The sequence below is a fragment of the Oncorhynchus kisutch genome, unplaced genomic scaffold (genome assembly GCF_002021735.2).
Source record: "Oncorhynchus kisutch isolate 150728-3 unplaced genomic scaffold, Okis_V2 scaffold3072, whole genome shotgun sequence".
In the NCBI taxonomy this organism is placed as follows: Eukaryota; Metazoa; Chordata; class Actinopteri; order Salmoniformes; family Salmonidae; genus Oncorhynchus; species Oncorhynchus kisutch.
In genome coordinates, this window is record NW_022265017.1 from 602935 (window position 1) to 630172 (window position 27238).

Here is a 27238-nt window from a genome sequence, read left to right on the forward strand (position 1 = left end):
AGCAAACTTCTCCTTTAATGCTATTTGTTCCCAATGTTCTAGTATTGACTCTATGTTGCTGTAATGGCAGAATATGCTCACTGGGTGGCAGAACTGGGGAGGTTGAATTTCACAGCAGCGTATTGGACATCTTGGTCCTGTTTCTGTGGTTGATGCAGCTGGACGGTGGAGTACAGAGGCACTTCCTGGTTTTTGGAGTGAGAGAAGTGGACGCTGGAGTAGTGAACATCATCCTGGTCGTATGTGGACTCTGTCTGTGCTGCAGTAGGGGTCATGTCCATGTTTGAGATGTTGTCATACACTGGACTAGAGTCTCCCTGATGGAAAGAAAGAACAGACAACATGAGGAGTGGAAAGTTCCACAAAGAATACACAGTCATCACAGTCACCTTCTGATTCCAACAGACTCACCTGTCCATCATCTGCTGTGTCTCTTGTGTTGGAGGTGGATGTGGAGTTCTTCTTCCTGTTTTGTACATGAATGAATGTATGAAGATATCAATCAATCAATTAATAAATTAAGTTACTTTTATTTATTTTTATTTAACCTTTATTTAACTAGGCAAGTCAGTTAAGAACAAATTCAAATTTACAATGACTAAAGTGAAATTATATTTAAAAAATATGCAATCTCACTCACCTGAACCACATGAGTCCAGAGAGACAGAGGATGAGAACCAGAACCACCACTATGATTCCTACAGCTGCAGTCAGAACTGAGGTTTGTTTCCCTATAATAAAATATGGATGATATGAGGACATGGCATGTTCTTATAATCTAAAATCTAACACATTATAGAATATCAACACATTACGTGTTAATACTTTGGGATCTTATAAAACTTGTGACATCATAAGCCAAAACATAATTATAAACCAAAGTGTAATCAGTCAAAACACAATGATTAAGATCAGCTTGAAACCTGTCAATTTGTATTGAAGTATTGAAGATGTAACTTTACCTGCTACAATGATCATCAGAGCTGTAGAGTTCATAGATCCTCTTCCATTCTGGGCCTCACAGTAATATTCTCCTCTGTCCTCAGAGATGATGTTAGTGATGCTGTAACTCTGTCCTGATGCTTTTGGTGAGGCTACGTTCTTCTTGTACCAGGTGTATTTGTCCACAGGTGGGTTGGCATCACTGCTGCAGGTCAGAGTCACTGAACTGCCCTCCACTATTTCACCAGAGGGACTGACTGACACTGAGGTGTTCCTTGGGCCGTCTGGTGGACAATATGTAACAACAGTGTATTAAATAGTGTTTCTTGTTATTGAAATATGAATTTAAATGTGATCCTCTGATTAAAGATGAGGTTAGGTGAACTTACACTGAACGTCCACAAACACAGAAGAAGAGTTGAGACGTCCATATTTATTCTGGGCCTCACAGTAATATTCTCCTCTGTCCTGAGAGATGATGTTAGTGATGTTGTAACTCTGTCCTGATGCTTTTGGTGAGGTTACCTCCTTCTTGTACCAGGTGCATTTGTCCACAGGTGGGTTGGCATCACTGCTGCAGGTCAGAGTCACTGAACTGCCCTCCACTATTTCACCAGAGGGACTGACTGACACTGAGGTGTTCTTTGGAGCATCTGGTAAAGGAGAATTCATCAGAGGGTTATAAAGGTGCAATTACAACCTCACATGACATATCAAAATCTGTGAAGCCAGACTATTAAAAATAGAATCCACTAATACAAAACATTAACAGGAACACATGTGATACTGAGCTGGACTTTACTCACATTTCACATCCATGTTGATTGACTCAGACCTCCTTGTTTTAATCCCATTCCAGGCCTCACAGTAGTACTCGCCAGTGTCAAATGACTTGATAAGAAAGAAGACAAGATGTGGTCCTGTGTTCACATTGGAGAACTGATAGTGACCTCCATTCTTCTTGTACCAGGTATAACTCTGCACAGGTGGGTTGGCATCACTGCTGCAGGTCAGAGTCACTGAACTGCCCTCCACTATTTCACCAGAGGGACTGACTGACACTGAGGTGTTATTTGGGCCATCTGGTGTTGAAGATGACAGAATAAATAAGAACTCATATACCATGTAAGTAAGCAAGAGATGATGTAAATTAGTATAGATTAGTATATTACACTGACATGCAGAACCATGTATTACAGAGATGATGTAAATTAGTAGAGATTAGTATATTACACTGACATGCAGAACCATGTATTACAGAGATGATGTAAATTAGCAGAGATTAGTATCTTACACTGACTGTAGAACCATGTATTAGAGAGATGATGTAAATTAGTAGAGATTAGTATATTACATTGACATGTAGAACCATGTATTACAGAGATGATGTAAATTAGTAGAGATTAGTATATTACACTGACATGCAGAACCATGTATTACAGAGATGATGTAAATTAGCAGAGATTAGTATCTTACACTGACTGTAGAACCATGTATTAGAGAGATGATGTAAATTAGTAGAGATTAGTATATTACACTGACATGTAGAACCATGTATTAGAGAGATGATGTAAATTAGTAGAGATTAGTATATTACACTGACATGTAGAACCATGTATTACAGAGATGATATCAATGACTTTCACTGTAGATATATCAACACTCCATGTACTCACATCTGACAGTGAGAGTCTCTTCTGGAGAGAGGCTTCTCTCTAAGCCTTCTACAGCACAGGAGTAGTTCCCTGCATCCTCACTGCTGACTGGGTCAAGGATCAGGCTGTTATAACTGGTGACTGGGTCTAGGATCAGGCTGTTATAACTGGTGACTGGGTTGGTCAGACTTTGTCTGTTCTTGTACCAGATGTAGGTGGGGTTGAGACCGACTGTACATTGGGTTCTACATCTCAGTGTGACCCTCTCCCCCTCTGACACAGACGTAGGATCCATCTCCAACAGGATATCTAAGAGGAAACATCAGTCATATTTGACTCCAGACTGGCTTGTCATGTGATTAGACTTGTCCTATTACAGTAACAACTGTAGGTGAAGTATTACCTGTGACAGTCAACATCACACCAGGAAGGCCAGAAAATCTCCCCTCGTTTGTTGTTAGTAATCTGAATTTGTAGTCATCCGAGTCCTTCTCTGTCAGGTGTGTTATTGTCATGGTGTGGTGTTTCTCTGTGTTCCTATTGTACTCCACACGACCTGCATACTCTGGATATGACCTGACATCTACAGGGTGTTTCTGTATAAACCAGAATGAACCTTGTTCTATATAACTAGTGGGATGAGTGTAAGAGCAGGATATGTCCACTGTGGAGCCCTTCAAGACACAGATTCTCCTCTTGGTGTAAGTCACACTCCAGCAGTTGTGACCCTGAACACCTGAAAATACATTACATAGTTTTGTTCAGATATACCTTGAAGTTTGCAGGTTGCCTTACTTTGTTATAAAGAAAGGTTAGCTACAAATTATCCCAATAGAATCCAGACTCACACACTGCAGGAGAGCGGAGATCCTCATGGCCTTTAACAGCACAGGAGTAACTTTCTGTTTCAGAACTCCAGACAGAGTGTTGTTGGGAAGTGAGCCAAGCAAGAGACTGTCCATTCCTGTACCAGATGTAGGTGGGGTTACCAGTCAGAGTACAGGTGGTGCTACAGGTCAGTGTCCTCTTCCCTGCCTCTGTGTCAGGAGTCACCTTCACCTGCAGGTCTGAATGAGAGCATATAAAAACACACTTTCTGGTTTCCTTCTGTAGTTGACAAAATGACTCTACCAGACTTAAAGATAACACAGTCTAACCTGTGGGATGTATGGTAGTGCAAGGCAGGTCCACTGATGGTATCAAGGAACAGATGCTTCTACTGGTGTAGGTCACCCTTAAGCAGCTCAGAGAAGAAGTATCTGGAACAAATGATGAAGCACATGATGATGATGATGATGATGATGGTGAAGATGGTGATGATATTAGCTTATTTGTCTGATTCTCAGTATGACTAACATGTTAGATAGTAATGAGCTATAGTTACTTATAAATCAGTAATCTGAATTGACTGAAAATATCAAGTCTGTTTACCATAAGAGAGGAAAACTCTGGAGGTAAATCACAACACTCACCCACTGTGACTTCAGGAGAGCTGAGTTTGTCATGGCCTCTTATTAAGGCACAGGAGTAGCTGTCAGAACCTCCTCTACTGACTGAGTATTGATACTGGGGAGAGGAGTCAGAAAATAGCTCTTCTCCATGCTTGTACCAGATGTAGGTGGTGTTGGGGATTTCAGTCAGAGTACAGGTGGTGCTACACGTCAGTATAACCCATGATCCTTCTGTCACGGTGCCAGGAGTCACCTTCACCTGCAGGTCTTAATGAAGAGAGAATAACAACATAAAAGAACAAACCTCAACCTCATTTCAACCTACTACAACTAGACATAAAGTAGTGACATTATATCATCATGTTCTGTAAGTGTAGTATTACCAGTATATCATAATGTTCTGTAAGTGTAGTATTACCAGTATATCATAATGTTCTGTAAGTGTAGTATTACCAGTATATCATCATGTTCTGTAAGTGTAGTATTACCAGTATATCATCATGTTCTGTAAGTGTAGTATTACCAGTATATCATCATGTTCTGTAAGTGTAGTATTACCATTATATCATAATGTTCAGTAAGTGTAGTGTTACCAGTATATCATACTGTTCTGTAAGTGTAGTATTACCAGTATATCATACATGTTCTGTAAGTGTAGTATTACCAGTATATCATACTGTTCTGTAAGTGTAGTATTACCAGTATATCATACTGTTCTGTAAGTGTAGTATTACCTGTGACAGACAGAGTTGTTCCTGGGAAACTATGACCCCATTCAAAGTTGTCTGTTTTAAAAGTGAAGCGATACTCAGCTGAGTCCTCCTCTCTCAGATCTGTGATTCTCAGGGTGAAGGGACCTCTGTATGTTCCAGTGTACTCCACACGACCTGCATACCCTGGGTCAGTGGTTAGGTCTTCAGGGGTCGACTTATCACTACTAAACCAGAATGATGATGTGGTGGAATAATGACCAACATAAGTACAGGATATGTCCACTGTTGACCCCTTCAGGGCACAGATTCTCCTCTTGGTGTAATTCACTCTGCTGCAGCTCTGACCCTGAACACCTGAAACACAGTGACATAACAAGAGGTCAATTGGATTGTGTTCTCAGTTCTTTCTAGAAATGCTCAAAGTTCTCAAGTTCTCATAGTGAAACCAACACACAGTATAACGTATTAAATGAACACTCACATACTGCAGGAGAGTGGAGGTCCTCATGGCCTTTTACAGCACAGGAATAAGTGTCATCATAGTTCCTGGAGACTGAGTATTTGTACTGGGGGGAGGTGCTCTCATCTAGATGTTGTCCGTTCTTGTACCAGATGTAGGTGGGGTTGTCAGTCAGAGTACAGGTGGTGCTACAGGTCAGTGTCTTCGACGTTGCCCACCATGTAGGAGTCACCTTCACGCGCAGGTCTGGAGTAGACAACATCAACCTGAATCACCTGTTGTCTAGTGTCGTCACATGATGCAATACATTTACCCTGAAGAAGGTGATGTCGAAACGTTGGTGTTTTTTAAGCAACAAATGACTGGGAGGTTATACAAATGGAGTGTGACTCTCTTTGTTGTTACAGCTTCCAGTTTATTCTCCGTTAGTCAGCACAAAAAATCATTTTCTGTTGGCCAGCTCATTATTTTATTAGATTAATAAAAATCAAGACAATTTCCAGACCTAAAGGGGCAATGAAGATTAAACAGAACATCAGACAATAGAATGTTACCTGTTACAGACAGAGTGACTCCAGGACTGCCAGTAAATAGAATGTTACCTGTTACAGACAGAGTGACTCCAGGACTGCCAGTATATAGAATGTTACCTGTAACAGACAGAGTGACTCCAGGACTGCCAGTATATAGAATGTTACCTGTTACAGACAGAGTGACTCCAGGACTGCCAGTAAATAGAATGTTACCTGTTACAGACAGAGTGACTCCAGGACTGCCAGTAAATAGAATGTTACCTGTTACAGACAGAGTGACTCCAGGACTGCCAGTATATAGAATGTTACCTGTTACAGACAGAGTGACTCCAGGACTGCCAGTATATAGAATGTTACCTGTTACAGACAGAGTGACTCCAGGACTGCCAGTATATAGAATGTTACCTGTTACAGACAGAGTGACTCCAGGACTGCCAGTATATAGAATGTTACCTGTTACAGACAGAGTGACTCCAGGACTGCCAGTATATAGAATGTTACCTGTAACAGACAGAGTGACTCCAGGACTGCCAGGATATAGAATGTTACCTGTTACAGACAGAGTGACTCCAGGACTGCTAGGGTATAGAATGTTATCTGTTACAGACAGAGTGACTCCAGGACTGCCAGTATATAGAATGTTACATGTTACAGACAGAGTGACTCCAGGACTGCCAGTATATAGAATGTTACCTGTTACAGACAGAGTGACTCCAGGACTGCCAGGATATAGAATGTTACCTGTTACAGACAGAGTGACTCCAGGACTGCCAGTATATCTCCTTCTGGTCTGATCTGTTATAAAGCTGAACATGTACGTAGCTGAGTCACTCTCTCTCAGGTTTGTGATTGTCAGGGTGTGGCCATTCTTCTTATCTCTATGGTACATCACACGACCAATGTAGTCTGGGTCATCACTTAGACTCACAGGATTCCCCTCAGCATTATTTGTTATGAACCAGAAGGTTGTTGTGACTGTATAACCTCTGGGATATGTGTAAGAGCAGGACATCTCCACTGTTGACCCCTTCAAGGTACAGATACTCTGAGGGGTGTATGTAACACTCCAGCCATTCTGACCCAGTACCACTGAAACACAGTTAGACATCACAAGGACGTTACATTAAGTTCAAGGTCTTTTGACTCACACTAAAACTTTGTTCCATAGTTGAGACATTGATACTCTTTGGTTGAGTGTGAATGGAAACCACAGATAAGCTTCACTCAGTGAGGTGTGAAAGACAACTGTTTAAAATGGAGTGGAGACGCCAAATGTGTCGACAGTAGAACATAAAAATGGTTATGCTTTTAGAAATGCCTGTAGATTGATAAACAGAGCAACTTAAAGATAAGAATGAGACCATACCTGTCACAGACCAGAGAAAGACCACCAACACACTTCCTGCTGTTCTCAAGGACATTGTTGCATCTCCCACCCTGCAGTCTTAGAAACATAAACAACTACTCACTCCATAGCTGGTGAATAACTCCACCTGATACATTGAAGTAGAAACTGTAAATGGGGTACAGGGCCTCATTACTGAAAATGAACCAGGCTCATATTGTGTTGTATTGTGCTATATGGTTGTCTATGTGAATACTGTCTGTCTGTAAGTCTATTGCACTATGTATGTAATGTGTGTGATGTGTTGCATGTCTGTCTACATCTGTCTATTTAAGATGACATGATGTAAGATGCAAAACAATGTCCTAATGGATACAGTAAAGTCATCATTATCATCATCATCAACAACAACAATCGCTTATTGAACAGACCTGTATTACTGTAAACACATATTTCTACATTGATTATTCAGAAGCTGTTTTAGTCTCAGAACCACAAATATAGGAGGAAAAATGTTCCATCTTTTACGGTCCGTCAAGTTGTACAGCAGCCTAAAGACTGACCACCAGGTTGAATGATAGCTGCTATCACCAAGCTGTACAGCAGCCTAAAGACTGATCACCAGGTTGAATGATAGCTGCTATCACCAAGCTGTGAGGATAAACAGCAAGTGACACACACACACTTTTCTTTAAGGGGGAGGCTCAGCTTCAATATTGCAGATAGATTGTGGCTTCAATCAATGTAATTATCTGAATATTTTCCAATTCCCTATTTATAATTTTTGTAAATATATACAATATATATCAAATATAAATATATATATACATTATATTTAATATATATTAGTATATATACAGTATACATCATATATGTCATATAAACTCAGCAAGAAAAGAAAAGTCCCTTTTTCAGGACCCTGTTTTTCAAAGATAATTTGTAAAAATGCAAATAACTTCACAGATCTTCATTGTAAAGGGTTTTAACACTGTTTCCTATGCTTGTTCAATGAACCATAAACAATTAATCAACATGCACCTGCGGAACGGTCGTTAAGACACTAACAGCTGACATACTATCGGAAATTAAAGTCACAGTTATGAAAACTTAGGACACTAAAGAGGCCTTTCTACTGACTCTGAAAAACACCAAAAGAAAGATGCCCAGGGTCCCTGCTCATCCTCGTGAACGTGCCTTAGGCATGCTGCAAGGAGGCATGATGACTGCAGATGTGGCCAAGGCAATAAATTGCAATGTCGTACTGTGAGACGGCTAAGACAGCACTACAGGAAGACAGGATGGACAGCTGATCGCCCTCGCAGTGGCAGACCACGTGTAACAACACCTGCACAGGATCGGTACAACCGAACATCACACCTGCAGGACAGGTAAAGGATGGCAACAACAACTGCCCAAGTTACACCAGGAATGCACAATCCCTCCAACAGTGCTCAGACTGTCCACAATAGGCTGAGAGAGGCTGGACTGGCTTGTAGGCCTGTTGTAAGGCAGGTCCTCACCAGACATCACCAGCAACAACGTCACCTATCGGCACAAACCCACCGTCACTGGACCAAACAGGACTAAAAAGAGCTCTTCACTGACGAGTCGCAGTTTTGTATCAACAGGGTTGATGGTCGCATTCGCGTTCATCGTCAAAGGACTGAGCATTACACTGAGGCCTGTACTCTGGAGCGGGATCGATTTGGAGGTGGAGGGTCCGCCATGGTCTGGGGCGGTGTGTCACAGCATCATTGGACTGAGCTTGTTGTCATTGCAGGCAATCTCAACGCTGTGCGTTTCAGGGAAGACATCCTCCTCCCTCATGTGGTACCCTTCCTGCAGGCTCATCCTGATATGACCCTCAAGCATGACAATGCCACCAGCCATACTGCTCTTTTCTTTGTGTGATTTCCTGCAAGACAGGAATGTCAGTGTTCTGCCATGGCCAGCGAAGAGCCCGGATCTCAATCCCAATGAGCACAACCAACCTGTTGGATTGGAGCGTGAGGGCTAGGGCCATTCCCCCCAGAAATGGGAACTTGCAGGTGCCTTGGTGGAAGAGTGAGGTAACATTTCACAGCAAGATCTGGCCAATCTGGTGCAGTCCCTGTGGAGGAGATGCACTGCAGTACTTAATGCAGCTGGTGGCCACACCAGATACTGACTGTTACTTTTGATTTTGACCCCCCCTTTGTTCAGGGTCACATTATTCCCTTTGTTCAGGGTCACATTATACATCACATATCTGTGGAACTTGTTCAGTTCATGTCTCAGTTGTTGAATCTTGTTATCTTCATAGACATATTTACACATGTTACGTTTGCTGAAAATAAACGCAGTTGACAGTGAGAGGACGTTTCAATTTTTATACATATTTTTTGTAAATATATTTTCCACTCAATGATCATGCTGCTGCTCCCCCTATGGTCATTCCACCCCACCCCCTCTACAGTCTTTACTCTGCCTCCACCCCAATGGTCATTATTCATCACTGCCAGAGTTATTATCTATATAGTGCTAGTTCTATTTCTGTTGTTTTCAATACCATTTTTCATAATTTTATTTCACTAGTCCTGCATGTTGAAGCCTAAGATGTTCACTGTACCCTGCAATTACACCTGCAACCCTGTGCATGTGACTATTAAACAATCTGAATCTTTATTATTTTCCCCTAACCCCACCCCCCTCCTCTAATTGGAGTAAACTAATGACAAACACAGACAAAATGTTGTGTTACTGTCCTGGACCAAAACAGTTATTCCCATTCAAAATATGTTTTACCTAACCACTAACCCTAATCTTAATCCTAACCTTAACCCCTAAACCTAAACCTAACTCTTAATCCTAATCTTCAACCAAAAATAGCCTTGTTACTTGTGGGGACCTGTGAAATGCACCCACTTGTCCAACTTTGTTTTACAGTCCTTGTGAGGCCTTCTGGTCCACACAAGAATAGCAAAACCACACACACACACACACACACACACACACACACGGCTATACTTTGACTGTGGTTTAGGACTGCATTATTCTATGTGTGGTGAGGTCTCTTGTGAATAGGAAGCATTTCAGTGTAAATTGAAAATGGACAAAAGTCAGCACAGTTATATTTCTTATGTTGAGGAGTGGACGTACATTTTAAAACAGGAAAAATGTGACTAAATCCCATCACTCCTCATCAGCTGCATCATAGTGCTACTGAAGGTTCCAGTGTTCTAGACAAGAGCTCCTCCTACTGGCATCTCAACATTACTGCAGCCTCCTCTCTTCAAACATTGTCCTTATACATTTGGGCAGTAATATAATGCCACGGTGATATTCTGTTACACTGAATGTGTCCCAAATGGCACCCTATGTGCCCTGGTTAAAAGTAGTACACTATTTAGGGAATAGGGTGCCATTTGGTACACACCCACTGTTGGCCATTGTGTTTAGTACTGGTACCTAATAATAATGTCCTCAATAATGTTGGGTCAATAACAACATAATAAACTAATGAAACACAACACTGACTAGTACTTGACCAAGTCACATTTAAGCACACAAACACTGATGTCTATAGTAGTATTAGCCACTATATATTCTGTTACAACTTAGGACATTCTGCTTATTCCAGACCAGACCCTGATACCTGGCAACAGAGAGTCAAGCGAGCAGGCATCCTGAGGAGATTACGTCGGTCATCAAATAGACCCCCAAATAGACCAACAAACTGGAAGAGCTCGAGACTCTCCTGTCAACAGGACCTGAATAACTGTAATATATGTTTCTCAGAGTCGTGGCTGAACGAGGACATGGATATACATCTGGTTGATTTGTCTACACTCTTAGAAAACAAATACGAATATGTTCCGGGATTCATCCAATAACATGGAGGAATTGACCACGTCTTTCACCACTTCATTAATAAGTTTATCGCCGACATTGTCACCACAGTGACCTACAGACGTACCAACCAGAAGCCATGGATTACAGGCAACATCTGCACAGAGCTAAAGGCTGGAGCTTCCACTTTCAAGGAACGGGACGCTAATCCGGGCGGAAGGTGCTATTTAGAATCTTAGAGGGTTATTTGGCTCTCCACATAGGAGAACACTTTGAAGAACCCTTTATCTTTCCAGGTAGAACATTTTTTGGATTCCATGTAGAACACTTTCCACAGAGGGTTCTACATGGAACACAAAAAGGTTCTACCTGGAACCAAAAATAATTATATCTAGAACCAAAAAGGGTGCTCCTTCTTTTTCAACCTCACCTGTGCAACTAGGGGCAACAAAACTCTAGTTCACCTATACTCTACACATGCATAAAAAGCCCTCCCTTTGGCAAATCAGACCATATCTTTATCCTCCTGCTTCCTGCCTACAAGCAAAAACTCAAACAGGACGTACCAGAGACACGCTCAATACAGAAGTGGTCCGATCAAGTGGATGCTCAGCTACAGGACTCTTTCACCACTTCATTAATAAGTTTATCGCCGACATTGTCACCACAGTGACCTACAGACGTACCAACCAGAAGCCATGGATTACAGGCAACATCTGCACAGATCTAAAGGCTAGAGCTTCCGCTTTCAAGGAACGGGACGCTAATCCGGACGGTTAAAGAAGTTCTGCTACGACCTCCGATGAGCAATCAAACCGGAAACGCGTCAATACAGGACTAAGGCTGAATCCTACTATGCTGGCTCTGAAGCGAGAAGCATGCGGCTGGGCTTGCAAACTATCATGGATTACAAAGGGAAATCCAGCCGCGAGCTGCCCAGCGACACAAGTCCACCAGACGAACTACAGTAAGTTACTTCTATGCTCGCTTAGTCTATTATCTATCTTGATGCCTAGTCACTTTACCCCTCCCTATGGGGCAGCAGGTAGCCTAGCGGTTAAGAGCATTGGGCCAGTAAAGGTTGCTGTTTTGACTTCCTGAACTTGCAAAAGCAGTAAATTCTGCAGTTCTGCCCTTTGAGCAAGGCAGTTAACCCACAACAACAACTGCTCCCGGGCAACGATTACGTTCATTTATACAGCCCCACGCACCTCTCAGATTCAGAGGGGTTGAATTAAATGTAGAAGACACATTTCAGTTGAATGCATTCAGTTGTGCAACTGACTAGGTATCCCCCTTTCCCTTGTATGTATGTACAGAAACACCTCATTACCTCGTACCCCTGCACATCGACTCGGTACTGTGAAACAGATGTTATTTTTACTCGTTATTGATATTCGTTATTCACTCTGTATTTATTCCTTGTGTCACTATTTCCCTCAAAACATTTATACAGTGTAGGTATTCAGACCCCTGGCACATCCCTACGATGAAGCATGGTGGTGGCAGCATAATGCTGTGGGGATGTTTTTCAGCAGCAGGGACTGGTAGACTAGTCAGGATCGAGGGAAAGATGAACGGAGCGAAGTACAGAGAGATCCATGATGAAATCCTGCTCCAGAGCATGCATCACCTTCCAACAAGACAACGACACTAAGCACATAGCCAAGACAACGCAGGAGTGGCTTTGAGACTAAGTCTAGACAAGACAAGACAAGTCTCTGAATGTCCTTTAGTGGCCCATCCAGAGGCAGGACATACCTGATGGAACATCTCTGGAGAGACCTGAAAATAGCTGTGCAGCGACGCTCCCCATCCAACCTGACAGAGCTTGAGAGGATCTGCAGAGAAGAATGAGAGAAACTCCCCAAATTCAAGTTTGCTAAGCTTGTTGCATCATACACAAGAAGACTCAAGGCTGTTATTGCTGACAAGGTGATTCAACAAAGTACTGAGTAAAAGGTCTTAATACTTATGGAAATGTGATATAAAAAAAAAAACTGTTTTTGCTTTTATCATTATGGGGTATTGTGTTTAGATTGATGAGGGGAAACAATTGAATCCATTTTAGTATAAGGCTGTAATGTAACAAAATGTGGGAAAAGAATAGGGGTCTGAATACTTTCTGAATGCTCTGTATTTTTATCTTTAACTCTGCATTGTTGGAAAGGACCCGTTTAGTCAGCATTTCAATACACCATCACTGTCTCATGTTAATACTACTCCTAAACACAACCCACCATCACTGTGTCTCATGTTAAAACTACTCCTAAACACAACCCACCATCACTGTGTCTCATGTTAATATTACTCCTAAACACAACCCACCATCACTGTGTCTCATGTTAATACTACTCCTAAACACAACCCACCATCACTGTGTCTCATGTTAATACTACTCCTAAATACAACCCACCATCACTGTGTCTCATGTTAATACTACTCCTAAACACAACCCACCATCACTGTGTCTCTTGTTAATACTACTCCTAAACACAACCCACCATCACTGTCTCATGTTCATACTACTCCTAAACACAACCCACCATCACTGTGTCTCATGTTCATACTACTCCTAAACACAACCCACCATCACTGTGTCTCATGTTAATACTACTCCTAAACACAACCCACCATCACTGTGTCTCATGTTAATACTACTCCTAAACACAACCCACCATCACTGTGTCTTATGTTAATACTACTCCTAAAGCTCTTATGAAGTATCCACTCAATCACTCTTACTCCTACTTTCACTCTAAACAAAAAAGTCTCCCCAACAATCTATTGCTCTCAGAGGCCTCAAAATAGCATGCACAAGTCTTATATTTGAAACCAACTCACCGAAGACACGCTGCCCATGCTGTCACAAAATACAGTGTTTTTCTGCACTTAAAATGCATGTAAAATATTAACCCAAAATTCATGAAACACCATCCAAATATCTTACACATAGATTCATATGCAAAGCATAATTCATACTCAAATGTTCTACATTATGTCTGTCGAGGTTAACAGGCAAACAAACTGTATGTTGGTCTACATTATGTATGTCCAGGCTAACAGACAAACAGACTGTATGTAGGTCTACATTATGTATGTCTAGGCTAACAGACAAACAAACTGTATGTAGGTCTACATTATGTATGTCTAGGCTAACAGAGAAACAGACTGTATGTTGGTCTACATTATGTATGTCTAGGTTAACAGACAAACAACAGCAGTATAAAACATTGTTATGCCCGACAGAAGCTTAAATTGTCATGCCTGGCAGAAGTTTGATGACTAGAAACAAGTAATAATGAAAAGATAGACATCATCAAGCGTACTTACAGCGTGAGGAGAGAGAGTGGAGGTGAGCTTACTGTCCAAGCAGAGAATGAAACAGAATGGTGTGAGTTCTGTGGTTGACAGCAACTAGATGTACTGAGGGGCTGAAAGGTGCTGCAGAGCTGGCTTCCTGTCCTCATGATGCCTCTTCCTGGCAACCAACACACCAGTGAAGGGCTTTAAGAAATGTGTGAACATCTTCAAGAGGAGAGAGAGGGACTTTACAAGAAATGTCTGTCTGATATGTCATAGGCTACTTGTATTTCTTCATTGGTGGCTACAATATGGAGAGTGGATAGATGGGTCCCTCCTGAGAGGTTTGAGAAACACTAGTTCTGGTGGGGGTGCTGTTCATTCCCCAAACATGTTGGTAAAACTGTTTTTGGTTTTTATAACACCAGTATCCATAGCCTTTCTGAATAATGACATTACATTAATAATGACACTTCATCTGATTTGATAAAACTATATTTTATTATGAATGAATACAACTGATTGACATAATAAAACACTAAGTCATTTGTACACTCAGCTCCCCCACATGCTGAGAGGATACAGACAGATTGTCTTTTTACATTGATGCTCTCAAACAGTCATTCTGTGCTCCTCATATTGTCACTTTAGTCAACTTGAATTGAATTAGTCCACTGAACATCATGTACAGTATAAAATCACTGAACTGAAGATATGGGCCTTGATCCAATATCCACAGCAGCCCCCTTCTTGTTTCAGTTAAGGTGGTCTGGTGTGGATGTTAGAACACCGCATGGACACTGAGGGCGTTCCAGGCTGACTATATTGCAGTCAAGCTGTGCGCAGCAACCAATGGTTGTGTGCCACATCATTGATTGTGCAGTCAGGAAATGCAGGTTAACTGATATCTTAAACACAAACACCTATCCAGGCATTGTGAGATCTGGCAGGCGACTGTAATATAGTCTGCCTGGAACAGGCCCTATATTCATCTGCAATTGAATTCCAAATCAGCTCAGGCTGAGGGAGCGGGGAAAGGAAATCAGAGGAGCACTCCTCTTCACTTTGATTGACACTTCACACACTCATACTGTATGTCCAGTGTTCTGTCTGTGCTGTGCTACAGAGGACTACAAAAGTGGTGGCACCCCCCAACACCCCCATTCCTGTTCCCTTTTAAGGTAGGTACACTGTCCCTATTCCTCTACCTCAATCTTCATATTCATTATTCTGTTCTTCCTCTTCCTCCTCTTCTTCTTCCCTCTGTTACATCCGGACGGTGCGTGGTGTTCAGGGTGGTCAGTGGGTCAGGGTGGTCAGGGTAGTCTGGGTGGTCTGGATGGTCAGGGTGGTCAGGGTAGTCAGGGTAGTCTGGGTGGTCAGGGTGGTCAGGGTTGCCATGGTTTCCTGTCTCTTCCTTTATGGTCAGGCTTGTGTTTGCTGCGACATTTGTCACCATACAGGCAGCCAGTGGTCCTCCAGAAGAAACACTCATCACCATTAATGGGAGCCATCCTCCTGGGCCTGGGAGAGAGACACACAAACAGTATGAATACACAAACACCTGCACGCAAGTGCTCCCATCCCCACCTTCTGTCAGTTATCTGTAATTTTGTACAATTCATGGCCCATAGATTAGTAGCAATTTTGAATACAACATTATAAATGCTTATATTTGTTTATAATATATAGTTGATGTTTTGACAGATAGTCGGATGTCCTTACCCTGTGGCGGCGTACTGGGAGGCTGAGGAGGTGTTGAGGTCTCGGTTGGAGGTTGGTCCTCTGAGGAGAGGACCTAGCGGTCTGGGTACCAAATCACCAGTCTGGTGCTCTCCAGCTCCACCACCTGGACAGTAGGACAAACCGCATCCACTGTCAAAATACAAACAACAGCATCCACTGTCAAAATACATGGAACCAATAGCCTAGTCCCCATAGTACAATGGAACCAATAGCCTAGTCCCAATAGTACAAAGGAACCAATAGCATATTCCCAAAAGTACAAAGGAACCAATAGCATATTCCCAAAAGTACAAACTCCTAAAGATTAAGCTAAATAATTGAAAGCACATCTCACATAGTAAAATGCATTTGACAGCATTATGTTTCATCCCACCACTCACCTGGAGCCTCTCCAAGGCGAAAGCAGCCATGTTGGTATTCTTGATGTTGACAAAGGCACATCATCTCTCATGTAGAACTCTGATACTCTCTATCTCACCACACATAACCACAACTAGGGAGAGATTAAACATTGAGAGTATTATAGTTCTACATTCTATTTCTATGTTATTTACTGTAGATGAGGGGATATAAAATTAGATAAAATTAGAACTCTGATACTCTCTGCCTACACCTACAGTACAGAATGTATAATTAGAATGTAGAAATCTGATACTCTCTGCCTACACCTACAGTACAGAATGTATAATTAGAATGTAGAACTCTGATACGATCTTCCCTCACCTACAGTACAGCACATAGAATTATAATGTAGAACTGTGATGCTCTCTATGTTCTGTACTGTAGGTGAGGGGAGATAGAATTATAATGTAGAACTGTGATGCTCTCTATGTTCTGTACTGTAGGTGAGGGGTGATAGAATTAGAATGTGGAACTCTGAAAGTCCTGTACGTCACTTTGGATAAGAGCGTCTGTTAACTAACATGTAGTTAGAGATGCAGATACAGAACTAAAACAGATAGAAATGGGGCATGATGGTCATACGTTTTGAAAAGGTCCAATATGTGTTTCTCAGTGAGGTCCATGGTGACGTCCCCCTCCCAGAGAGAGGGACAGGGGGACCTGAGGATGAGAGTAGAGGGAGGGGACCATGGTCAGAATAAATCCATTACAGCAACCCAACATTATGAATGTGACCTAAGGGTGACCTAGGGTGCTATTTTGGACAGTCTATAGAACCTATAGCTGTAGGTATATACACTCACATTAAAGTATGTATAATTTAGATGTGGAATAACCAAACAACAGACTGGGTGTGATTTCAGTGAACGAAGCTGGTCTGTAATGATGAGATAACCTTGTCTTAGACCTGGAGATTCATGTTAGCTACACTTTAGCTCAGTGGGCTAGCATGGTCTAGAATCACAGTAAAAACCCAGGTATGATAGCCAGAGTTAAACATACACACCCAGTAGAGTCCTGAGGGGAGGAGAGGTACACCACTGGAGTCCTGAGAGGGAGGAGAGGTCCACTACTGGAGTCCTGAGGGGAGGAGAGGTCCAACACTGGAGTCCCGAGGGGAGGAGAGGTCCACCACTAGAGTCCTGAGGGGAGGAGAGGTCCAACACTGGAGTCATGAGGGGAGGAGAGGTCCACCACTGGAGTCCTGAGAGGGAGGAGAGGTCCACTACTGGAGTCCTGAGGGGAGGAGAGGTCCAACACTGGAGTCCCGAGGGGAGGAGAGGTCCACCACTAGAGTCCTGAGGGGGGGAGAGGTCCACCACTGGAGTCATGAGGGGAGGAGAGGTCCACCACTGGAGTCATGAGGGGAGGAGAGGTCCACTACTGGAGTCCTGAGAGGGGAGCCGAGAGCAGTCTGCACAGTGGTAAACTCCTCCAGCAGCAACAAACTGGGGGGAGGGGGAGAGGGAGAGGGGGGGGGGAGAGAGAGGGGGGGGGGGGGGGGGGGGGGGGGGGAGAGAAGGGGGGGAGGGGGAGAGAGGGAGAGAGAGGTGATGAACAGTGCTTGGTGTTGATCTATGACAGTGTCTCCTGACAGTAATGTAGTATCCCTGACCTGCCTATAGCCTAGCTTTGTGGTTCAATGGTTCCATCATGTGTCCAATAGGTAGAAATACAAGAAACGAGCAGAATGGATTTAGTTATGAATCAATGCATGTTAGTCAAACAATCAATTTATTTGTTGTCTATTTATTGTCTACATTTGAGCTTATTTACAACATGATGCTTATACTGTATTCAATGTATCTAAAATAAATGTACTAATGAATCATTAATCATTTGAAAATGAAACAAGCAATATCATGACACTGAACAATATAGTATTACATAATATAAAATATAAAATGACCAGTAATGACTGACAGCAATACAAAGTAAAACATATTTTAACACATCAGGAACAACTCCAGAGATACTAATATTTAAAACTCTTGTCAATATAATTCATTTTTGTGTCACTAAGACAAGACATAACTTTATATGTTAAAAAATCTGGATTTGGCCAAATCCAATAGAAAAAGATAAGCAGATAAGTACACAAGAACAGTAGGCCAGTTCAGGAAGGAAACCTGAGTGTCCAATTAGAGACTAGTATCATTCACCACCATCTTATTCTGTGGTCTATTAAACTGACCGGGTCTGATCTCACATCCTTCTGCTGCTGCTACTGTTACTCTACTCTGGCTTCTTGTCCTCTGTTGACTCTGCTGCTGCTACTGTTACTCTACTCTGGCTTCTTGTCCTCTGTTGACTCTGCTGCTGCTACTGTTACTATACTCTGGCTTCTTGTCCTCTGTTGACTCTGCTGCTGCTACTGTTACTCTATGCTGGCTTCTTGTCCTCTGTTGACTCTGCTGCTGCTACTGTTACTCTACGATGGCTTCTTGTCCTCTGTTGACTCTGCTGCTGCTACTGTTACTCTACGATGGCTTCTTGTCCTCCGTTGACTCTGCTGTTCTGTTGTCAGTCAATAGCCGGCTACAATCTAGTTAGCTATGTAGAATTAGCCTCGGGAGTAGCTTATCATATTGCCTACTTGTTTCTTCCCAATAACAGCTTTTGAGCTGAGTCAGTGCGCTCCGTGAACCATCATGGAGAATTCTCCCTCATCCATACAAGGAGGAAGTAGCCTGTGCTAGACTAGCATACAGGCTATGTGTTGCTATACAGTGAGTGAGAAGCAATGTTTTCTGATCATGAGCAGGAGAGTAGCTCCTCCCACCACCCCAGCCTCCACCTGTTAGGTTCTGTGTTCCTGCTGGGGGATTGGTATAGTTTACTTCTACCCTGAAGGAGCAGAGCCTATTTCGCCAAGACTCACACTATTCATTTGCTAATAAAGAGTTACAAATATTTCTATGTGAAATGTAATCAAATCTGGAAATTGAAAAATCTCATAGATAAAAGAGCAGAGGCATAATCTATCCCATGTATCATCTATATACATACTGTATTGATTGTCTATATACATACTGTATTGATCATCTATATATATATATACTGTATTGATAATCTAGATACATAGTGTATTGAACGATCTAAATTCCAGCATTTATTCAAAAGTAGAAAAGCATTGTCTGGTAAACCTTCTAGATTATAAAGCATGATGATAGTAAGAGAAAAGCATTGTCTGGTAAACCTTCTAGATTATAAAGCATGATGATAGTAAGAGAAAAGCATTGTCTGGTAAACCTTCTAGATTATAAAGCATGATGATAGTAAGAGAAAAGCATTGTCTGGTAAACCTTCTAGATTATAAAGCATGATGATAGTAAGAGAAAAGCATTGTCTGGTAAACCTTCTAGATTATAAAGCATGATGATAGTAAGAGAAAAGCATTGTCTGGTAAACCTTCTAGATTATAAAGCATGATGATAGTAAGAGAAAAGCATTGTCTGGTAAACCTTCTAGATTATAAAGCATGATGATAGCAAGAGAAAAGCATTGTCTGGTAAACCTTCTAGATTATAAAGCATGATGATAGCAAGAGAAAAGCATTTTGAGGCCTAGCTTTGATTTGATGCTGTAGCTCTTCAGTCCAGGTTCTGTGGTGGTTCTCTTTAGTCCAGGTTTTGTGGGGGTTCTCTTCAATCCAGGTTATGTGGTGGATCTCTTCAGTCCAGGTTCTGTGGTGGTTCTCTTCAGTCCATGTTCTGTGGTGGTTCTCTTCAGTCCAGGTTCTTTGGTGGTTCTCTTCAGTCCAGGTTCTGTGGAGGTTCTCTCCAGTTCTCATAATCGGAGGGCTCAGCATCTTTCTAAGGGGCTGTGTCACTCTCCAGGTTCTGTGGTGGTTCTCTCCAGTTCTCATAATCTGAGGGCTCAGCATCTATCGGAGGGGCTATGTCACTGTCCTGGTTCTGTGGTGGTTCTCTCAAGTTCTCATAATCGGAGGGCTCAGCATCTATCTGAGGGGCTGTGTCACTGTCCAGGTTCTGTGGGGGTTGACTCCAGTTCTCATAATCGGAGGGCTCAGCATCTTTCTGAGGGGCTGTGTCACTGTCCAGGTTATGTGGTGGATCTCTTCAATCCTGGTTCTGTGGTGGATCTCTTCAGTCCAGGTTCTGTGGTGGTTCTCTTCAGTCCATGTTCTGTGGTGGTTCTCTTCAGTCCAGGTTCTGTTTTGGTTCTCTTCAGTCCAGGTTCTGTGGTGGTTCTCTCCAGTTCTCATAATCAGGGGGCTCAGCATCTATCTGAGGGGCTGTGTCACTGTCCAGGTTCTGTGGTGGTTCTCTCCAGTTCTCATAATCGGAGGGCTCCGCATCTATCTGAGGGTCTGTGTCACTGTCCAGGGTCTGTGGTGGTTCTCTCCAGTTCTCATAATCGGAGGGCTCGGCATCTATCTGAGGGTCTGTGTCACTGTCCAGGTTCTGTGGTGGTTCTCTCCAGTTCTCATAATCGGAGGGCTCAGCATCTATCTGAGGGGCTGTGTCACTGGGGGAGTCCCTCACATTCTGAAAGAAGGAACACTGAATGAGCACTTTACGAACCCCTCCCTCCAAAATGTTTATGTAAATTAATTTGCTTACTGTCTATGGTATTAGGATTGAAATCTTTGGTTTTTGACATTATTACCTGTGTGTCTGATGTTGCATTACTTCCTCCTGTGGATCTCCTGTAATGAGGGACAGAGTTAAATCTGCTCTCTACTGACCTCTTGTGGAGGTTGATATGTTACTAACACAGGTTATGTAAATGCAAGTCACCTCTTCAGAGTGCAGTAGATGGTGAGTAGCAGAGCTCCAGCAGTCAGGACAGCCCCCACCCCCACCACAGGAACCCAGGGAAACACTGCTGCAGGGTCATGAGTTTATAAATGCATGATGTCAGAATGAAATATGTCAAATTACAGAGCACAAAAAATAGACAGAATGTGTCATACTTACAAATAACATTAATATGGACAGGGATAGTCTCTCTCCCTATAATGTTCAGAGCCTCACAGTAGTATCCCTCTCTGTCTTCAGAGCTGATGTTGTGGATGGTGTATCTCTGTCCAGAATGTCTCATTGACATGTTCTTGTATGTTACCTTGTACCAGGTGTATTTGTCCACAGGTGGGTTGGCATCACTGCTGCAGGTCAGATTCACTGAACTGCCCTCCACTATTTCACCAGAGGGACTGACTGACACCGAGGTGTTCTTTGGGCCATCTGAAGACATTGCATTTATCAAATACAGTAAATCAGTGCAATTTAAAAGATTAGAACATTTAAAAGCACATGATGTTACTTAATAAAGAATACAACTGGAGATAAATAAAACATACTTACAATGTTAATATACCAAACTAAAGGTTTAAACCCCATGTACTTACATCTGACATTGAGAGTCTCTTCAGCAGAGGGGAGATCCTCATGTCCTTCTACAGAACAGGAGTATCTGCCTGTATCCTCACTGCTGACTGAGAATAGGATATAGACAGGAGAGGAGGTGTTGCTGTTTGGTATAGGCTGTCCATTCTTATACCAACTGTAGACTGTGATGGGGTCCAGTGTACATTTGGTTCTACATCTCAGTGTGACATTCTCCCTCTCTGACACAGATGTAGGATCCATCTCCAACACAACATCTAGAGTAAAAGGAAACACCTCATTATTCTCCTCCTATATATGTCCTCTTATGTGAAATACTACACTTGGTATTTTTCCATCACATACCACTACTGTGTCTGTATGACTGCCCTTAATAAGGTAATTACTGTAATAAATGTGAGATGTATGACAGTTTACCTGTGACAGTCAGGGAGACAGGTGAGCCAGCAAACTTATCTCCAGATGTTATGAATCTGAACATGTACCCAGCAGAGTCACTCAATCTCAGGTCTGTGATTCTCAGGGTACAGTCACTCTCCTTATCCCCAAGGTACTCTATATGACCCTCATAACCTGGCACTGAGCTCAGATCTTCAGCCTCCATACCAGACCATTTAGTAAACCAGAAAGCTTGTTTGATCTCATGATAACTGGGATATGTGTAGGAGCAGGATATGTTCCCTTTTGACCCCTTCAAGGTACAGATACTCTGATGGGTGTAAGTCACACTCCAACACTTCTGACCTGAAATACAAGACAATATAACACCTTATATAAATCTTTCATTACAATATCTACTGTATACACTTATGCTGTTACGTTCCCCAGCAAGAAAACCTCAAATGTAACCAAAACAAAAGTGGGAATTAATAAAAGAGTCACTGACAAAGACAAAAATGAGACCAGTGGGCTCTGAAAGACACTCATGGGGGAGTCCATTGAAAATGTACTGTCAACAACAACTGGAACAAAAAGACATGAACGCCCACAACATTTACCCAAGAAGAGGCAAACAAAATAAAACCCCACAGTTGTAACACATTCTGACTAACGAGTGACACCAATCAGGGCACCTCACCTCCAAGTATCAATGAAGAAAACAAAACAACAATGTTTAAATCATATGCTGTGAAAGTAACCAGGAAGTGACTATCAGCTTTGTAGTTTTTAAACTTTTGTAGTTTTTTTTCATGGATCTTCACTGCTCAAAAAAAATAGTGCAATGGTGTACAAGCGAAAAACATAATGAAAGGTATTTGGTAGAAGTATATTCATCCATTGACTGCATTTCATGAATTTGATTATAAATCTTGAAGTCCATTCAACACTGCGTGGCAAAGCATACGGAACTAAAGCAGAAGTGAACATCACATTCACAGCAAATTAAATAATGATTGTCTGACAACCTGAAACAAATGTTGTATGTAGAAGTCCACACTTACACTCTGCAGGAGAGAGGAGATCCTCATGGCCTTTTACAGCACAGGAGTAGCTGTCTGCATCACTAAAGGAGTCTGAGTCCAGTCTGGAAGTGTCCTCCTTTACTTTGTGTCCGTTCTTGTACCAGATGTAGGTGGGGTTGTCAGTCAGAGTACAGGTGGTGATACAGGTCAGTGTCCTCTTCCCTGCCTCTGTGGCAGGAGTCACCTTCACCTGCAGGTCTGAATACAGAGTCAATGACAATAACATCATTAAACCAAAAGTGTATTATGGATACAAAAATGTATAATTAAACATCTAATAGAAATGTATGTATAAACATGATCCAGTGTTACCTGTGACAGTCAGAGTTGTTCCAGGGAAGCTGTACCCCCATCCTGAGGTTTGTGTGTTGAATATGAACTTGTACTCAGCATAGTCCTCCTCTCTCAGATCTGTGATTCTCAGGGTGGAGTGACCTCTCTCCTTCTCTCCAACATACTCCACACGACCTGCATACCCTGGGTCTGTGGTTAGGTCCTCAGGGATCAACTCATCCCTCCACCTAGATCTCTGTTTAGGACTAAACCAGAGTGATGATGTGATGTTATAAAGACTGAAATAAGTACAGGATATGTCCACTGATGACCCCTTCAAGGCACAGATTGTCCTCTTGGTGTAAGTCACTCTGTTGCAGTCCTGACCCTGGACACCTAAAACATAATGGAATCACATGAGTACATTATACTGTATTTTCAGTTATTTTCATAAAAACCCCATCAAATTATACAGTGAGACCAAAAGGACGTAGTACAAACATTCTGTATACTTGCTGTATTAGATTCCATATTAGATTCACACTCACACACTGCAGGAGAGAGGAGATCCTCATGGCCTTTTACAGTACAGGAGTAACTGTCTACATAGTTACTGGAGACTGGGTCTTTGTACTGGGGGGAGGTGCTCTCATCTAGATGTTGTCCGTTCTTGTACCAGATGTAGGTGGGGTTGTCAGTCAGAGTACAGGTGGTGATACAGGTCAGTGTCTTATCCTGATGTCCTCCAGTCACCTTCACCTGAAGACCTGGAGAAAAAACAATATCACTGTAAATCCCTTTATCACTGACTTATCACTCTAATACAAAGATGGAAGAAATCCTGTTATACAGACATAAATACAAACCAAGACAATTTTCCTGAACTAAATGAAATTCAACAGTTTAACTATATTGAATGTAACTGTACCTGTGACAGACAGAGTGACTCCAGGTTCGCCAGTATACCTCCATGTTCCAGTCTGATCTGTAAATCTGAATTTGTACATAGCTGAGTCACTCTCTCTCAGGTCTGTGATTGTCAGGGTGTGACCATTCTCTTTATCCTTACGGTACGTCACAAGTCCTTTGTAGTCTGGGTCATCACTCAGACTTACAGGACCAACAGCATCATATTTGTTGAACCAGTAGGTTGTTCTGACTGTATAACCACTGGGATATGTGTAAGAGCAGGTCAGCTCCACTGTTGACCCCTTCAAGACACAGATACTCTGAGGGGTGTAAGTCACACTCCAGATATCCTGACCCAGTACCACTGAAACACAGTCACACAACACAATGGTATCAGAATTAAGACAAGGCCAATTGGCTCACACTGAAAGTAGGGTTTGTTCACACTTTGTTGCTGTAGTTGCTGAGTGTGAATGGAAACTGTAGAAAAGCATCACTCAGTGAGGTGTGAAAGATAACTATTTAAAGTGAAGTGGAGATGTCTAACAGAACACATCAGAATAACATTATGATTCTTATCCTTTTAGAAATGTCTGTAGATTGTTAAACAGAGCAACTAAAAGATAAGAATGAGACCATACTGTAATGGTTTTCCTCCTCTTCGTCTGAAGAGGAGAGGCGAGAAGGATCGGAGGACCAATATGTGGCGTGGTAAGTTTCCATGGTTGTTTATTAAAACACATAAACTGAACTCCATACAAAACAATAAACGTAACGTGAAATAACAAAAACCGAAACAGTACCGTGTAAAACACGGAAACAATCACCCACAAGCAAACAGTGAAGCCCAGGCTACCTAAGTATGATTCTCAATCAGAGACAACTAACGACACCTGCCTCTGATTGAGAACCATACTAGGCTGAACACAGGAAAACAACCTAGACAGACAAAACATAGAATGCCCACCCAACTCACGTCCTGACCAACTAATTAACACAATAACTAGGGTCAGAACGTGACACATACCTGCTACAGACCAGAGAAAGACCACCAACACACTTCCTGCTGTTCTCAAGGCCATTGTTGCATCTCCAACCCTGCAGTCCTAGAAACATAAACAACAACTCACTCTATAGCTGGTGAATAACTCCACCTGATACATAGAAGTTTAAACTGTAAATGGGGTACAGGGCCTCATTACTGAAAATAAACCAGGCTCATATTGTGTTGTGTTGTATTGTGCTATATGGTTGTCTATGTGAATACTGTCTGTCTGTAAGTCACTATGTATGTAATGTGTGTGACGTGTTGCATGTCTGTCTACATCTGTCTATTTAAGATGAGATGCTGTATGATGCTAAATCTATTTCCTAATGGATACAATAAAGTCATCATCATCATCAACAACAACAACAATCACCTATTGAACAGACCTGTATTACTGTAAACACACATTTCTACATTGATTATTCTGAAGTTGTTTTAGTCTCAGAACCCCAAATATAGGAGGATAAATGTTCCATCCTTTACGGTCCGTCAAGCTGTACAGCAGCCTAAAGACTGACCACCAGGTTGAATGATAGCTGCTATCACCAAGCTGTACAGCAGCCTAAAGACTGACCACCAGGTTGAATGATAGCTGCTATCACCAAGCTGTACAGCAGCCTAAAGACTGATCACCAGGTTGAATGATAGCTGCTATCACCAAGCTGTACAGCAGCCTAAAAACTGATCACCAGGTTGAATGATAGCTGCTATCACCAAGCTGTGAGGATAAACAGCAAGTGACACACACACACACACTTTTTTAAGGGGGAGGCTCAGCTTCAATATTGCAGATAGATTGTGGCTTCCACAATGTAATTGTCTGAATCATTTCCAATTCCCTATTTATAATTTTTGTCAATATATACAATATATATCAACGATAAATATATATATATATATATACATTATATTTAATATATACTAATATACTGTATATATACAGTATATATCATATAAATATATATATATACAGTATACATCTTCCAAAGATAATTTGTAAAAATGCTAATAACTTCACAGATCTTCATTGCTTGTTCAATGAACCATAAACAATTAATGAACATGCACCTGCAGAACGGTCGTTAAGACACTAACAGCTTACATACTATAGGCAATTCCCATTCAAAATGTTTTTCCTAACCACTAACCCTAATCTTAATCCTAACCCCTAAACCTAATCTTAATCCTAACCCCTAAACCTAAATCTAACTCGAAAATTAACCCTCAAACAAGAGTAGCCTTTTTCCTTGTGTGGACCTGTGAAATGTACCCACTTGTCCAACTTTTCCTTGTGTGGACCTGTGAAATGTACCCACTTGTCCAACTTTTCCTTGTGTGGACCTGTGAAATGTACCCACTTGTCCAACTTGTCCTTGTGTGGACCTGTGAAATGTACCCACTTGTCCAACTTTTCTGTCCTTGTGAGGACTTCTGGTCCAAGGATAGTAAAACCGCACGCACGCACGCACGCACGCACGCACGCACGCACGCACGCACACACACACACACACACACACGCACACACACACACACACACACACACACACACACACACACACACACACACACAGTTGGTCGTTGTGTTTAGTACTGGTACCTAATAATAATGTCCTCAATAATGTTGGGTCAATAACAACATAATAAACTAATGAAACACAACTCCGGACCAGACCCTGATCCCCGGCAACCATGATCCCCGGTAGCCCTGATCCCCGGCAACCATGATCCCCGGCAACCATGATCCCCAGTAACCATGATCCCCGGCAACCATGATCCCCGGCAACCATGATCCCCG

The 27238-nt window shown here is 42.1% G+C and overlaps 3 protein-coding genes across 4 annotated transcripts in view; all 3 read right to left on the reverse strand.

The window, feature by feature from the left end:
* Positions 1-25524, reverse strand: part of LOC109878241 (uncharacterized) — a 205849-nt gene extending 180325 nt beyond the window's left edge. Inside the window, exon 1 of the mRNA XM_031820161.1 lies at positions 25423-25524. Coding sequence (XP_031676021.1) covers positions 25423-25477 — 55 coding nt within the window. The 5' untranslated portion in view covers positions 25478-25524. The remainder of the gene's footprint in view (positions 1-25422) is intronic.
* The window catches only part of LOC116371288 (B-cell receptor CD22-like), a 71627-nt gene that overhangs the window by 34763 nt on the left and 9626 nt on the right, over positions 1-27238 (reverse strand). The window contains exon 2 of the mRNA XM_031820179.1: positions 7121-7198. Within this exon, the coding sequence (XP_031676039.1) occupies positions 7121-7175 (55 nt within the window). The 5' untranslated portion in view covers positions 7176-7198. The remainder of the gene's footprint in view (positions 1-7120; positions 7199-27238) is intronic.
* LOC116371291 (zinc finger CCCH domain-containing protein 63-like) lies at positions 14710-17433 on the reverse strand. Of its 2 annotated transcripts, none has more exons than XM_031820184.1 (5): positions 17385-17433; positions 16961-17038; positions 16357-16469; positions 15956-16079; positions 14710-15754 (listed from the first exon to the last, which is right to left on the reverse strand). In XM_031820184.1, the coding sequence occupies exons 3-5, from the start codon at positions 16418-16420 to the stop codon at positions 15619-15621; spliced, it is 324 nt and encodes a 107-aa protein (XP_031676044.1). In that variant the 5' UTR covers positions 16421-16469; positions 16961-17038; positions 17385-17433; the 3' UTR covers positions 14710-15618. The 2 variants fall into 2 exon arrangements, with proteins under 2 accessions (XP_031676044.1, XP_031676043.1); XM_031820183.1 differs by having other exon boundaries at positions 15956-16105.

What these genes read in the sequence shown, in the direction of transcription:
- LOC116371291 (XM_031820183.1), bottom strand. Translation starts at nt 16,427, where the DNA reads ATGAGAGATGATGTGCCTTTGTCAACATCAAGAATACCAACATGGCTG. An exon ending in TCGCCTTGGAGAGGCTCCAG is followed by an intron (nt 16,106 to 16,356) that starts GTGAGTGGTGGG and finishes GTATTTTGACAG; the next exon opens with TGGATGCGGTTTGTCCTACT. An exon ending in TCCCAGTACGCCGCCACAGG is followed by an intron (nt 15,755 to 15,955) that starts GTAAGGACATCC and finishes TCTCTCTCCCAG; the next exon opens with GCCCAGGAGGATGGCTCCCA.